Source organism: Amphiprion ocellaris, chromosome 16 (assembly GCF_022539595.1).
Source record: "Amphiprion ocellaris isolate individual 3 ecotype Okinawa chromosome 16, ASM2253959v1, whole genome shotgun sequence".
In the NCBI taxonomy this organism is placed as follows: Eukaryota; Metazoa; Chordata; class Actinopteri; family Pomacentridae; genus Amphiprion; species Amphiprion ocellaris.
This window is the reverse complement of record NC_072781.1, coordinates 4,647,504-4,664,321: the sequence shown is the minus strand read 5'-3', so window position 1 is coordinate 4,664,321 and position 16,818 is coordinate 4,647,504. Positions and strand designations below refer to the sequence as shown.

At 36.9% G+C, this 16,818-nt stretch overlaps 1 protein-coding gene across 3 annotated transcripts in view; it reads right to left on the bottom strand.

The window, feature by feature from the left end:
• Nucleotides 1-3,302: 3,302 nt before the first annotated feature.
• Nucleotides 3,303-16,818, bottom strand: part of LOC111562720 (equilibrative nucleoside transporter 1-like) — a 51,309-nt gene continuing 37,793 nt past the window's right edge. For all 3 annotated transcript variants that reach the window (XM_023261409.3, XM_023261408.3, XM_023261406.3), the window contains exons 6-13: nt 15,561-15,695; nt 13,767-13,864; nt 13,412-13,493; nt 12,741-12,823; nt 11,419-11,527; nt 10,262-10,347; nt 7,035-7,234; nt 3,303-4,906 (exon numbers count right to left, since the gene is read on the bottom strand). In XM_023261409.3, coding sequence (XP_023117177.1) covers nt 4,795-4,906; nt 7,035-7,234; nt 10,262-10,347; nt 11,419-11,527; nt 12,741-12,823; nt 13,412-13,493; nt 13,767-13,864; nt 15,561-15,695 — 905 coding nt within the window. In that variant the 3' untranslated portion in view covers nt 3,303-4,794. The remainder of the gene's footprint in view (nt 4,907-7,034; nt 7,235-10,261; nt 10,348-11,418; nt 11,528-12,740; nt 12,824-13,411; nt 13,494-13,766; nt 13,865-15,560; nt 15,696-16,818) is intronic.

Sequence of the window (16,818 nt, the reverse complement as noted above, 5' to 3'; positions counted from 1 at the left end):
GACTTTCGCCTCGCTGCGCTATGACGACTCCACCCACGATGAGGCTATATGGAAAAGCAACTAAACCGAGACGAGCCGAGTCAAATACAATAGTGGCGAGTCGTACCGCGCCAAGTAGATGCTTGTGGAATCGCGGCTTTAGTCTGGACTAAACAAATAACAGCAGCATAAATTACAAACGTCATTATGAGGAGTCTGGATTGAGGTTTCTCACTTGATAATGATCAAAACATGAAATTTAGGTTGGTTTCAAGGAATATTCCACCTTAAATCTTTGAATGTTGACCTAAAAGGTTGGTTTCAGGAAGTATTCCACCTACAAAGTCCTCAAACATCCACCTTAAAGGAACATTCCACCAAAAATCCTTCGACATGCACCTAAAATGTTGGTTTAACCGAATATTCCATCCAAAATCCTCAAAGAGACCTGAGGGGCTGGTTAAAAGGAATATTCCACCTAAAACCTCAAATATAGACCTGAAAGGGTGGTTTAGAAAAAAATCCTTCAATGTAGACCAAAAAAGTTAGTATGAAGGAATATTCCACCTGTAATGTAGACCTGAGAAGTTGGTTTGGAAGAATATACCATCCTAAACATCCTTAAATGTAGACTAAAAGACGGTTTGGAAGACAATTCCGCCTAAAATCCTCCAATGTAGACTTAAAAGGTGAGTTTAATGGTATATTCCAGCTAAAATTCACTTCTGTAGACCTTGGAGGTTGGTCTGATGGTATATTCCACCCAACGTCCTTGAACATAAACTTAAAAAGTTAGTTCAAAGGAATATCCCACCGAAAATCCTTCAATGTAGACCAAAAAAATCTTGGTGTAAAGGAGTATTCCACCTTAATTGTAGACCTAAAGGATGGTTTAGACGACATACTGAACTATGACATTTTTGTGATATTTTGGACGACATACTAAACTATGACGTTTTTTCATATTTTGGACGACGTACTAAACTGACATTTTTACCCCATTTTGGACGACATACTAAATGATGACGTTGTTTTCCACGACATACAAAACCAAGACCATGAGCTGGAATTGAACCTGCATCTCTGACACAGTTCTGTCTATGAGTTACCTGCTCATCCAGTTGAGCTACACCTTCATTGGGCTTGTCTGATTACATACTAAACAATGACCTTTTTTTTCCCACATTTTGGACGACATACTAAACTATGACGTTTTTGTCACATTTTGGACGACATACTAAACTATGACGTTTATATTATTTCATCATATGGCACGTTTTTACCACATGTTGAAAAATCCCATTTTTTTTCGACATAGTGTACTATGGTGTTTTTTTGCGCCAAAATTCATGATGATTTTTTTTTCAAAGAAAACCTTTCTGGAGTGTTTTTCACGGCCTCCTTTACATTATTTCATCATATGGCACGTTTTCACAACATGTTGAAAAACTGCAATTTTTTTTCGACATAGTATAGTAAGGCGTTTTTTTGTGCCAAAATTCATGATGATTTTTTTTCAAAGAAAACCTTTCTGGAGTGTTTTTAATGGCCTACGTTACATTATTTCATCATATGGCACGTTTTTATAACATGTTGAAAAATTGCATTTTTTTTCGACATAGTATACTATGACGTTTTTTTGCGCCAAAATTCATGATAATTTTTTTTTTCAAAGAGAACCTTACCATAGTGTTTTTCACGGCCTCCTTTATATTATTTCATCATATGGCACGTTACTAAACATACTAAACTATGACATTTTTGTGATATTTTGGAGGACATATTAAACTATGATGTTTTTACCCCATTTTGGACGACATACTAAACTATGACGTTTTTTCATATTTTGGACAACATACTAAACTTTGACGTTTTTTTCGCAATTGTTTTTTGGGCCCTTTCGTTGGTTTTATTCAATAGTTTAGTAGAGAAGAAGACAGGAAACACCTGAAGTAAAGGGCCATGAGCTGGAATTGAACGTGCGTCTCTGACGCAGTTTTGTTTGACTCGCCCTCTCAACCAGTTGAGCTACTTGGGATCCTTTTTTCTATTTGTTGGACGACATACTAAACTATGAGTTTTTAATGACATTTTTGACGACAAAATATGATGTTTTTTTCACATTTTGGAAGACGTACTAAACTACTAGAAAAGCACTCAGAGAGTGCAGTACTCCGCCAAGGCTGCTCAGTTGATGTATCATTTCCGATGGATGGAATGACCTTGTGCTGACCACAAGCATGTGTTATGCATGTTATGTATGGATACCGAATTGCGTGTAAATCACTCTTAGAAAGGTCTGTTGCTCAGTTCATCACTTCTGGAAAGCCTTTGTTTCACTAGTGTTAAAATAACCGTTCCCTCCATGCTTTTATTTTGAAGGCATAGTTTTAATGTTACTGGCGTTTTTGTCATCATTCCAGTGACACAGGAAATGTTTATCTAAGAAGAGGTTTCTTGACATGACGAAGACGCTGCCAATAAGTCCGAAAATTCACATAAAGATGAAAGAAAACGGTTCCAGCTGTTACTGTCTAGCAAAGGATGTGTCTAAACTTAGAAGCAAGTAGCTGGAATGGGGACAAGCTCTTACGATGCTTACGGTGACAGCTAAACGCAAATAAAGGCTTTATGAAACATCAGGAACTTCACCATTGTCTCCCTGAGGTTTGCTACATCATGTGACCTAAATATGTAGCAGGCGGCAGGAATTGATGGGACTCAGAAACACCCCACAGTTTAATTATTTGTTCCTTGTATAATTTCCAACGGCTAAATCACAGTCAATTTGTAGTAGGATCGCAATCATGTGATCGTCAGCAGGTAACTGGCACAGTGTCCAGACTATAAGCCAGATCACTGTGGAAATTTGGTCTTTGCGTCATTTCTGATCTTCCCTGAAAATTTCATCCAAATCCGTTTTTGAGTAATGTTTCACACAGACAGATTCACATAACTCCACTGTTCCTTGGCGAAGTAAAAGGAATAATGACAACAAATATGTCTCTAAACTAAAACTGTCTTTGCTCTTGTGAGGCTTTAGAGCTGTAAATTGTATTTTCTCTAAATCTCTTGCAGCAAAGCTTGTTTCAATGAGTGATAATTAAGTGATGAACAGTCTAACAGTAACAGAGGAGCTTTTTTCTTTTACTTTTGACACTTTAAATAAATTTTCTTGACTTGCACGCTGTGATTTCAGTTGGATTTTCAATGCAGGACTCTCACTTTGTAATGGATTAAGTTCACAGTGAGGTACTTCAGTAAAACATCTGATGAATGATGATCACTGCATTTCCAAGAACGACCAACAGGAGGAGCCAGAGTCTTAAAAATACACATTTATTTGTATCAGAACTGTTTAAGTCTGAAGTAACATTTTAATGGTGGATGTCCCATATGAACCAAAACAAAGTACAGAAGAACAGACTAATGTTGTGCTTTTAAACCAGCAGGCTGTTAGGATGTTTACAGCTGCTGGTAGGAAAAATGTGTACATTTAAAGCAGACTTTATAAAATAAAAAGCATCAAAAGGCCACAATAATGCAAATAAACAAAAACATAACACTGACAGGCCTTTTATCCCACAGTGAGTTCAAAGACATCCTAAAAACTACTCCTGGTATAAAACTTGAGAAAACGGTTCTTCAGAAGTCAAAGAATGAGGTTTTAAAAACTCACTCTCACAATGGCACATTTCATTTCACTGACAGCTGCTTTTTACATTTTTTGCATATTTACGTTGCCTTCAAAATACATGCTGGTAAAGTCCGTTGTGTTCTATCAGGAAGACGCAGCAACAGTAAAAGAAAACACTTGACATGTGGTCTAAAACCTCCACAGATAATACGACCTGATGTTGGAGTCAAACTGAAGCAGAAGAAGTTTTCAGACAAACAGAACCAACTTCAACTAAAACTACAAATGCTTGCTAAGACCATGAAGATTCAGCAGAAAGGTTTCCAGACAGTTAACAGATTAAAACCTCATCTTTAGGATTCAGTCCATCCTTACATTCTTCTGTTTGTTACAAAGAAGGTTAAAAAAAAAAAAACTGACAACAGTGAAAGCAGAGAGGGGCGGTGGAGTGCTTCATTAGCCGTCTGATGGGTCATGACTTCCCTTCAAAGTTCATCATTTTCCCATGTTGTCTTTGTGTATTTGGCTCGATCAGATTGAAAAAGCTGCAGCAGTCCAGAGCGACTCACGTTTCATGAATGATGTGCAAAAAAAAGAGACTTAACAATCACAGCGTTCAAATTAAACCGAAACAGCGGCATCTAAAAGCCTCATTTATAGAAACGTGTTTAAGACTATTTACAAAAATGTTTTATAGGAGTCTAAGAATGTGATTGCTCCAAAGAAAGGTAAACAATTTCGTGATAAAAGCATTATTGCAATCTAAAGTCATTATTTTGTAGAATTTTATGAAGAAGACATTTTATGAATGAGGCTGTGACACTCTGGTCGTCTTTGTTAAACACACCTTGAATAACTCCTGGGCTCTCTATCTCTCTCTCGCACTACAACTGATTTTGAACACTTTTGGTTTTGATCTGCACTCAATCAAGCTGTCTGATCGATTAAAAACATCCCCGACAAAGAGGAGAAGCACAAGTTTACGCCTTGTGCTGCTGAATTTGGAGGAAAATAACATATTCAGTAACATATTTCAGCTTCTGCTGGCTGGTTGAATCTCTGCTGTGGAAGACTGAGGTTCTCCGTTCTTCTCGTCGGCTGTTCTGGCTCCTCTCTGGTATGTCGGAGGAGGTTGTCGGAGGTTGAATCTACATCTACTGAAGGTTCTACGGGAGACTTTAGATCATGGCCCGGAAAGCGAAGGAGATGGCGGCTCCGAGCGCCAAGCCGAGGGACAAGAAGAAGGCCATGATGGCGCCCGCCGTCTCTGCCTCGTGCTGAGCCACCTTCCTGTAGAGACGACAAGATGAAGGCCGTTAGGGAGGAATGAAGGAGATGTTCATCAGCAAAACACATCACTGGACACAATAGGTTTATAGCAGGGCTTTAACGTGTTAATTTTGATTAATTGATTACAGAAAAAAACACATGTAATCACACCTTTATCAGTTCCCTAATTTCTGTCACACCGGTAACTCTGATGAACATTCCAGCCCAGTAGGTGGCGCTAATGACCCTAAAGTCTGTTTGATAGCTGTGATGAAGATAAACAGGATGCACTGAGTGACATCAGAGAAGGAAGATGAGATGCATTGAGCTTGTTGGGCCGCTCGGATAAAAGACTGGTTGTGTGGAAATTGTGCAACAAAGAGTTTTCTGATCACCTCAGTGTAAAACATGTTGCTGTTAGCATTAGAGCTAACATTAGCTACGACAGTCCTGCTGTGGGCTAATGGCTAATGGTGTAGTCATCCCTTAATAGACCACTTTAGAAGACATTGAAAGTGCTTCAGTTTACAAAAAGTCTTAAAATGTTGAATCTAATCGCTCTAATTGCAGTTTGAGTTTGCAGTAATCTGTGAATGTAGTAGACAGATGAAAAATTTAGATAAATAGAAATGAAACAAACATTTTTGTGAAGTTTTTACTCTACCTAGGAGGTGGACCCTCAATGGAATTATGGGACGATCAGCGTTGGTTTGTTTGCCCGTCTTTTAATAACTTAATTATAAAAAGTTTATATACCGCTGACATTTTTATTTACAAAAACATTTATAATAAAGTTATTAAAAGAGGCGGAGTTATGTGACGATTGGCATTGGTTTGTCTGTTTTTTTACAAACCTTTAGTTTATTAATTTTTATAAATAAAAATGTATATTCCTAAAAAAAGAACCATCAAAATGACACCATTTATCAGACCCAGAAACTCTGAAAACAGGAGGAATCTATGGATTTTCACCTTTTTGAAGGTTTTTAAACTACTTATTCTTGTTATGTGCAATAGAGTGGGAAAACCGAACTAAAGCCACTTTCAGTCATCAAAATCACCTTTTGCTTTTTATAAATTTTAAATTATGAACACGTATATGTCTATTCATCGATTCATCTGTCAACCACAATTTTCTTGAACTGAAAAACTTTACTTACCGTGTCAAATATTGGTCTTTGACAAAAATGCGATTAATTGATTACAAAGCCTCTAATTAATTAATGTTTTTAATTGCATCTCACCAGTAGGCTGCTAGATTGAACTTATTCAACATTTACTGAATGTTTACTCAAAGCTGGCTCCAAATTAACAGATATCACGTCATCATTTAGAATTTTAAAGGCGCTGGCAGGAATATTTTAAGCTTTAAGAGTCAGATTTAACCCTCGTGTCGTCCTGCAGGTCAAAATTGACCTGTTTTAAAGTTTGAAAATGTGGAGAAAAAAATATATTTTATATTACCGTAAAACTTCTGATGTCCACATTTTCAACATTTTTGGGAAATTTTTGAACATTTTTTGGTGGGAAAAAAGAAATGTTAAAAATGTTTCTGAAGAACATTCACAAAAAAAATCAACCAAAATCCAGCGAATTTCGGTTGATTTTTTTGTCAATCTTCTTAAAGAAAATATTAGAAGTTTTACTGATACATATGGAATCACTTTAGATATATTTTTAGGATTTTTTTGGAAGATTTTTACTAATTTTTTGAAAATATTTACAAGAATTTTCTTGCCAAATTTGGGGGATTTTTAAAAAAAAATAAAACTTTTAAGGAATTATTGGAATTTTCTTCCTGAAGATTTTGCAAATTTTCAGAAATTTGGGGAATTTTTTTGCAGAATTTTTGGATTTTTTTCAGACAAGGAAACAATATTTTTTTGGTGCCCATAAATGAAGACAACAGGAGGGTTAACTCTTCTCCTGCTTTCAGTCTTTTATAGCAAACTAAACTCCAGGCAAAGCTGGGACTTTGTAAGTTTCAGTTCTAAATATGTATCAGAAATCACTATTTCTCCATCAGATTTCTTCCAGCTCCTTCTGCAGCCACAAAACATGTTGTTCTTTAAAAGAACTTCAATGTTGCTCCACTTTAACACACTGACATGGGAGTTATCTAAACCTCCAGCATTCTGTATTTCCTTACTTGGGGCCGAAGCACATGCAGAGACTGGCCAGGTATCCGTTGGAGAAGGAGAAGAAGATCATGAAGACGATGTACCAGGCGTCGTGATGAAACCACACAGGGAGGAGGTGGCGAGGCTGAACGTTGCACAGCATGAAGAGGGGGATGAAGACGACCCGCAGACCCACCAGGACAGGAAGCCAGATGCTGTCTTTACCCGGCTGGAGACGGAAACACACAGTTAACCACGAGGACACACAAGGACACAGTAGAGCAACAACACTGAAGGACACGTTGGGGTGCTTTTATTTCCCACAGACGCTATAAATACTCACTGAGCATGTGTGAATGTACAGACGACTAATCTGTGGTTGTAGCACGATGAACAAACTGCAGCTATTTAGGTTTTAACCGGGGAGAATGGCTGCATTAGTTTCTCACAGATTAGAGGCAGCTGTTTTTCTCTCGTTTATATGATATCAGTTGAGGCATCACTTTGGTCTCTTGCAACTTGTAATGAGCATTTTAACGAGGTTTTTTTTTTCTTTTTTAGCACAGAATAGAATAGAATAGCAGCTTTATTGTCATTATTACAGAGACAATGAGAAGCAATTTAGTAACATCTCTCTCAGAAGTGTAATGCAATCAGCATGAAATAAATACACTTAAAAAACAGGAATGGAAGATAATATACAAACTATATATAAAAACTAATAATCTATATGCATAAACTGTATATACAGAGTACAAAAAATGCATGTACGGTAAGGTTCATGATAAATTATTGTGGTGAGAGTATTTATGGAGGAGGTTTTGACAGCTAATCAAAAAAAAATTCTATATAGATTTTAATTTTTTTAAAATAACTTGCATTATATATTAATCTTGGATATCAGTAACCCTATCCATGTGGATACATCCATGCTAAAAAAAAAGGAATAATCACAAAAAATAAACTAAAACTGTTTGCTTTAACGCTGCTCTTGTGAGATTTTTGAGCTGTAAAATGTATTTACTCTTAATGTTTTGAGGCAAAGTTTAATTTAACGATAAATTTCTTGATTCAGCTTTTAGGGTCAACAGTAGAAAATGGCACTTAGTGGCAGAAACATGGAAAAAGTCGCTTAACCCTGTAAAACCCAAATATAGAAAAAAATAGCAAAAATAATATATATTTATTTACAAATAAATAATAAAAAATTATAATTAAAAATATTACAAATATTCTATATATATATATATATATATATATATTTGTAAAATCCAAATATAGAAAAAAATGAGCAAAATAATATATATATATATATATATATATATATATATATATATATATAAAAGAGGAAATAATATACATATATATTCAAATATAAATAATAAAAATATATAGAAAAAATAGCAAAAATAATAGATATTTATTTGGATATAAATGATTAAAAAAAAAAAAAAAACAATAATTAAAAAAAAATAAATAAAGCTGACGTTGTATTTTTGCAACAGTGGGTTTTACAGGGTTAAAGACACGACCGACTAAAGGACCTGGAGTCACAGACCACCTTAGTTGGGAACCGTTGGGATCCTGGTCTGATGATGATAAATAAACTCACATGGTGCTGCAGCAGCTGACTACTGTTATCTGTACTAAGAAGCTGCATTCCTGCGCAGGTCAGCCAACTGTACTCCGTCTGTGCAGAATGACTTGATTAAGTTGGATTACTGAATTACAGGAGAGCCTTTGGTCATTTGTTATTTTCTACATGAAGTTGTAAAAGATCGGAATATTTGTCGTGTCAGGAAAGAAGTTAACTTTAATCAGACAAAAGGAGAAGAAAACATGATGTTTAATGCATTGGAATAAAGAAAACTGTCGCACATTCAATTCTTTGCATGTAGGTGGATGTGTGGATAATTAAATCTGACAAAAGTTGGGGTGCTTCTGCACTCTGACAGAAAAGATGCTCAACATCCTAAGACTGGGCCAAACAGATTCATAGGTGACCAAAACACTATGAACCTAAAATGACTACTAAAGCTTGTAGCAGAAGCAGGAGAAAGGCAGAAATGATGATTTTCAGACACTGAGGGCTACTTAGCTGTTGAATAACCTCCTAGCTGCCACAGGAAGAAGCAGGAAACCTTCAAAATCCACTGTCTCTTTTCTCAGACCTCTAATTAGACACGTTCCTTCACACAGAACACACACGTTTCTCTCCAAAACAAACCTCTGATCTCAGCAACAAAACTTTACTGTGACAAACCTTTGTTTTTCCACCATTTCTCCCATGACTCAGTGACTCATTCATGGGTAAACATTTGATGTCACCAAAAGCTTTCATTAAAACTGGCAAGAAGTGCGTCTGCTGTTGACGGCACCAGACAACAGGACACCACTAGATATTTTAATGTGCTCTTTTTACGCAATATGGAGAATGTCGTCATGAACAAAAAGAACTGAAAGTTCAATCACTGGTCACTTGACAAATTAGAACATTTTAAATATGCTCAAGCAGCAAAATATCGATGCTACTATGTACAAATGTGAGTCAACCAGGAGGTTAACTTTATGATGAACTTCCAGTCAAGTGCATCAACCGATCGTGCAAAGAAGTTTATAGTTTGTTTGGATCAAACCCATAAACTACTTATGTGGCCTCTAAACCACAGACTGCATATAAAAAGGTGGACATAGCAACCATGACGTTAGCACTGGTTTGTGGACTGGAGTTTGGCATTTGGACGTCAACATGTTGGTCTTTTGAAACGACATGTGACAAACAAGGAAAGCCTGAGGACAACATGTCTGGTGAAAAGTTAGCGACACACTCTGCTTTATCGTCTATTTTACTTTTAACAGGACAATAATTAACAAAAACAACATCATTCTGTCTCCAAACAGTCCTCAAACCACCCATTAAGGTAGAAGATTATCAACTCATTAGGAAAATGTTTACTGAGGTGGCAAATCATGTGAAAAGTTGTTTTTGCAACCAGAGGAGTCGCCCTCTGCTGGCTGTTAGAAAGAATGCAGGTTTAAAGTGTTTCTCTGTTGGCTTCACTTTTCAGACCCAAAAAGCTACATGCATCTCTTCAGGTACGTGTCCACTAGATACGGCAATTTCCCACATCCCATTGTCTGGTCCGGTTGTGGTGCATTTCGAGTTGCGATTTGGTGCGTCAACTTTGGCTTTTTATTCTCAAGATGTGATGAAGACTGATTGTTTCTGGTAACATGCTTCGGTGTTTTTACTGACCCACATGCAGACAGCCGTCAGACTCCTGCCAGCCCAGTCCATCAGGTTGAAGAGAAGGAAACATGACACAGGGATGAAGTAAGTGTCTGAAAAGAGAGCAAAAAAACCCACCAAGCCTCAGTAAACAGCACCAGGACTACAGAAAGCTTTGCTTGAAATAAAACTACAGCTGCATCAATATAAAAATCTGTTGGTATCAGAAGTGGGGGTGAAAGACTTTGTTGTGTCGCCGTCATGGAGTTCAGCAATTTACATGCTTCAAGTAGGGCTAAACTGCAATGTTGTCAGAGATTGCATTACAAGAAAATAGAAGAAAAAGAGAGTAATATTATTTAAAAAAAAAAAAAAAAACACACATTTTTAAAAGATACTGCATGTGCTTAAGAGAATATAACCAACAGCTATCAGTAAAATAAAACCTTCTTTCTGTTTTGGTCGCATAATTGCAGATGCACTTTGAAAATCATTTTTCTAGTAGATTTCCTATGTGGCCGCAGACAGAACTTCATCGTGAAAGCAAGACTTAGAAGGAACTGATCGAAACGTTACTGGTATTATTACTCTCCTGCTGTTAAATCAATATTGTCTCAAGTCTTAGATGTGTCCACACTGTGTTTTTCAGTTTTTTAGCTCAAATTTGAGCAAAGATGGTGCATTTCACCATGATTTTCACATCTCAACAGCTTTTATTTTACATGTCCAAGTTTATATCAACGATATAATACAATAAAAATTAAGCTTTGGACCTTTAAAGCAAAACAAATGTCTCTTGCCACTTTATGCAGACCTGCAGTGAAAGTCTAAGAAGTCTAATTTAATGAATCCAAGTCATTTCATACTACTGTAAGTTAAAAAAGCTTTTAACACATTAGTCAGTAAAAAGTCACCTTCATTTGGTTTGTATCTTGACTGGTGGTGTCTCTAGATTTTAATGATAAACAGTAAATGTGTGAATACGCTAAACTATTCTCGTTCTTTCTGCTACTTGTTTTCTTCAGAAAACAGCACATCGCTGTTGCAAAAAGCACCCAGCATTACTGCCAGAATTTAGGAGTTCAAAATCTTCCCTCCCAGCTATCTTCTCCTCTCACATGTCTGATTATCACTAACTACTGTAACAGTGCATCTTTGTGTAGAAGAAAAAAATGCAGACTCACCCCAGGTGCCTCCGTTTGCTACTGTCGACTTGACCTCGACGGTCACAGCTGGGAAAGTTCCGATGGTGACGGTGAAGATGAAGCACACTGACAAGGCCATCACCCAGATCTGATGAGAAAACACAGAGGAGCATGATAAGCATCTTGTCCTGCAGGTGGAACGTGTATAAAGAGGTCATCTAAACAGATAAGTTGTGACCTACAGAACTTCTTAATCTTATAGGAAGAAGTGTCTTTTACTACAAATGTGACATATCAGAGATGTATTTCTTCTGTAACTGCATGCAGTATTTCTAACTCACAGACTGTAAGAACTGTTGGTTAGTTTAACCCTCTGAAGTAGTTTCTGGGTGTTTTTTATTCCTGTCACATTTTTACTCACTTCAGGCTGATTTTTTAGTTCTGAAAACAGAACAACCATGACTGGCAGTGCAGAGAACTCAAAAATGTCTTCTGTGCAGTATGACACAGTTATAAAGAGGCATGAATCACTGAAAAGTGTCCACAGGTGTCACTAATACTGTGGATTTATCTTCCTGAGAACCGAGCGGAAAAAAAGCATCTTTCAATTTAACTTGTTTTTACGATTTCCTGCCTTTTTGGAGATAAAACAACAACTCACAATTTTAGATTTTTAGCGAAAACCCCCCCACAAAAACGGCGACAAGAAAACAAGAATGCCAATCCATTTTTGAATAAAATTTTAAGAAATTAAATTAAACTGAACATGAACATAAATTAAATTCTCAACAGTCAGGAGGCCTGTGCTTTGCTGCAGTCTCCATCTTGTCTCAGCACGAAAAGTTCCTCTCATTCCAACCAAACACATGAGATTTCATTTCAAAAGGCCCGGATGTCCTCTATTGAGTACATCAGGATTTAGTAGGGTAGCTCAAATGAGTCAAAAGATATAGATCAAAAATTAATGTCCAGCACGGAGGAAATAAATGAACCTCTCAGGAGGTTCTATACTGTAGGTATTTTACTACTCAGGTGTTCAATAGTTTCCAGCAGAATCATTAAAGGCTTCATGGCTGCAACGAGAAGCACAGAATGTTTAGTTTTTTACAGAATCTGGTGAAACTACTGTATATTTTTGGCAATTTTTTTTCTGTAACATGTAGAATAAAGTGGTTTTGGTGAAATATCCCAATGATAAGCTTACATTTGAATACATTTCTTGACCAAACAGGTCACAGAGGATTACTTCAAACACCATTGAAAGTTCAAAATCAAAACCGTTTCTAACTCAGATAAATGGTGGAATTTTTACAGTCTTTCAACCCCACTGGTTGGTTTTGGGGTTCAAGTTGTTGTATCACCTGTTTGAAGATGTTGAACACAGACACGCTGGGTTTGGCCTCATCCTCCATCAGATTCACCACTGGTCGCTTCTCTGCACTTTCTGGGAAACAAACAAACATTTCTCTATCAGTATATTGTCACTTCACACCTGGAGTTAAGGCCATCAGTAAAACAGATAAGTGGGAGATACTCATTAGATTTCAGTTGTTACATAACACAAGTTTCCCACAAATAAATACCACCACAGACTGACGCTGCTCAGTGATCGAGTTTATGCAGACTGAGGAAAAAAGATCTGCAGTAGTTCCATGTGAGGTTGAAATTTCATCTTTACTCTGATGCTACTTTATTTCACTCTCATGTATCTGAGTTTGTTCTTCAGTCTACCAATGAGTGGAAAAGTCAGATTCTGAAACAGGGGGAACATTCACTGAGTAACACAGACCTTTTGTTTGGAAACAGGTTTCAGAGAAGGTCGTCACTGATGAGAAATGTAGAGATTTTGTAAAAATTTAACTCTGCTGAGTAATATTTGTCTCTGTGCAGGCAAGGAGACGAATATGCCTGGACTGAAATAACAATTGAAAGACAGGTGAATCCACTTAATTGCAGTGATTTCTAGCAGAACTGTGCTTTTATACATGCTATAACCAATGCCCTCCCTAACTGTGTAGACTCTTTATTTTACCTTTTTTGAGTAAATCCATCTTGTTCTCCTCATCAGCAGATGGTCTGGATCTATTACTCTCTATGTAGTACTGGAAGAACTCCTGTAGACAACAACAGCAACCGGAATGAGCAAAGATAAGAGAAACACAGGGTGTTACTTGAGATGTAGTAAACTCAGCTGAACTTATCAGAAAGCGCTTATCTAAAATATTTCTCTAAAGTTCACAAACTGCTTTCTGGAAAGCTACAAAATAATTTACAGTCAAATCAAAATACATTTGAAAGTAGATACAACACAAATACCTCGTTTTTAAAACAACAGAGAGAAGGAAAGTTTGGAGAAGCTTTAGATTTTAGAGACTGTGAGGTCTTACCATCTTAGGCAGAGTGAGGTAGGAACTTATAGCCAGCAGAATAACCACACAGGCTGTGATGAAGTAACCAAAAGCACTGTCCTGCAGTCTGGATCCAGCTGAAGACAAAAGACAAACAGGATCATTACTGCACTGTGTTCTAAAACAAGTCCTGGAGGAATTCTTTCTGTCCTCTTTTAAACTCACATTTGATGCTCCAGTTGTTACCAGGGCAGAAACTCTAATACTTATAACTTACACTGAATATATTCTTAATAAATTGACTCGATGTTTAGTCTATGACTGGCCAGAAAATGATTAAAACACAAAGCCACAGTCTCTCAAAATAGAGTTGTCATCATGTTGTTTGTTTTTCCCAAAGTACAATTCAAATCCAAATTGTATTTAATTTACAGTTGAATAAAACAAAAAATAAAAGTTCCAAAACAAAGAGCAAATGTTTGGCTTTTTAAAAAAATAATCTAAATAGCTCAGCTTACCAATCATTCCAGCTCTAAATTTTAAATTGTACTGTATTTTGGTTTATGCTGTGAGATTTATAAAATTCAGCCTGCTGGAGCTACCAAGCTAAAAAAAATAAACTCTGTTTTAATGAAACACTGATAACAAGCCACATGCAACTGAACCAATAACATCTAAATAACCCTGAAGATTTCACAGCACAAAATCTGTGGAAAAAGGGACTTCTAAACTACTACTTCTTTATTCCTAACCAGCGAGGTGGAATTCAAAGAGTGGAATGCAGGATTTAATGTTAACAACTAAACATGCGGCTGAACTTTAGGAAACACAATTCAACACTGAATACATTTAATATTACACATCTGTGTGTGAAAGTGTGTCAAACCTTTATTGTGTAGGTTTAACTTTCTGTTCCTTTGAAGTTTTATCGCAGCTAACATAACGACTGGTGCAAGAAGAAAAGCATATTTCTCTGTCATAAATTTAGTGTTTTATTGTAGTAGAGAAACAACACATTAACTTTGTTTGTGTAACAAACTTTCATCTCGTCTATCACCACCACTGTTATGGTAGTATTGTATGCCGCTTCTGTTCTTTTGTCCACCACATGTGTTTTAACCATTTTTACATTAGAGGAAGTGTATTTGTGGTGAGTCTGTAGGGGTCCAGATGGATGTTAAGGCCATCAGTGTTTTTAAGAGACTGAGGCAGCAAGAGAACCAAACACCCTCCCCAAAATTAAAACTCTCTCAAAACATTCTTTAAAGAATCTGTATTGCCACCTTTTCGCATTTATCTTGCTAAATGCAGGACTGCAGATTATGATGATTATTATTATTATTATTATTATTATTATTATTATTATTGTTAAAATGAGTTTTTTTTGTTTAACCTCGCTGTACAGACACTTTAAATGCGGCTTTGGAGTTACTAAAACCTGAAGACGCTGCCATTGAAAAATCACCTTCGTCTCGTCTCCAAGCTTTCAATTTGATGACTCACATGTATTATGTTGCTCCACCACAAAGCGCTTTATCATGTCTCGATCATATCTGCCATTTATTGTAACTTTAGAAATATGTATTTGACAGTAATTGTGAGCTTTAGGCATGATGTCAACCAAACTGCCACGTTTGCAGTTGTGATATCACCCCGTAACGCCACATATAAGGACGCTGCTGCCTAAACTACCCGTTTTCAGATTTCTCCTGAGTGAAAACACTTGAGCTGGAGAAAGTGTTGCTTCTACAAGATGTGACTATTTGTTTATATTTTCCTGAATGTTAATTACTTTCCAAGCACGTTTTGTTGTGTGTTTTGTGAGAGCCATACAGGCCAGAGCGCAGATCATGGAGAAAGCAGCGAAGGTGCCGGCCAGGCCCTGTCCGCTCATGATGGGAGTGGTGTAGGAGGCGGGTAGAATCCCTGCCAGCCCGAACAGACTGCTCTGAAGAATCGCCCCGAACGCTGGCAACCAACAGAAAGCAAGACAAGTTTAAGAATTAGTAAAGTTTACAGAGTCTTTATGGCATGAAAGAAACAAGCTGCAGATAAAGATAAAACAAACATCTGCTGTCACAAACACAGACACAGAAAGAATGACAGACTTCTCAGAACATAATAATTTGTTGATGTAACCGTTACATAACTACTATTTTATCTCTCTTCACACATAGTTAGAGCCAGTTGTCACACAACTCACACCACGCAGATGAATTGCTACACTCTATACAGAAATTTTGGAACTAGCTGCAGAAATCTGGTAACATGTTTCTGCTACGAGGAATGTGGTGCCTTAGATATCAAAGCTTTAAGGTCACCACGTCCTCCCCTCTAAATCAAACATGATGGGCTGTTCCACATGAGGTCCTGGGGGTCAGGACTGGCCCACTGGGGATAAGGAGGGGGGTGAGCTTATCCCTGCTGCACAGTGACTCATTGTAAATAAATAAGCACAGTGAGATTACAGAGTGTGTTCTGAAGCTCAGTGTGGTACGAGGAAGTGTGTGTGAGAGAGAATTTTCCCAACACAGCGGGTGCAGCTGATTTTGATCAAAGACGTTCAAGACATATGGAAATAATCATTTATATAAACACACTGTGAAAACGAAGTGAAAGCAGTCCTTAATCTAGTACATTAGTTAATTAATGCTCCTCCTTCATGAAGATTCTAATGTTTATTTTCAGTTTTTTGAGGAGCTGATTTAACTTCATGAACCTTGTGGAGGTTTCTGTTCGTGTTGAGGCAGAACTGCATTCTGTGGAGATCTATAAATAACCTATAAATGACCCCAACTCCAAATCTTTCTTTTGTTTAAGTGCATTAAAGTGCGTTCAGAAAATGTTCACATTTACGGAATTATCTCTTCACAAAACATCATGAATTTTCTGAAACTTCTTCAGAAAAATCAGTTCAATTTCAACAAAATTCAGCCTCAGTTATCATTTACACATTAAAATTTCCAGATCACAGAGTGTCTACAAAGGAACAAAACATTCAGTCACAGGTCTCTGGAACTGAACAATATAGTATTTTACTTCATGATCAAAATGACAAAAGTCAGACAAAAAAACCCCGACAAAAAAACAA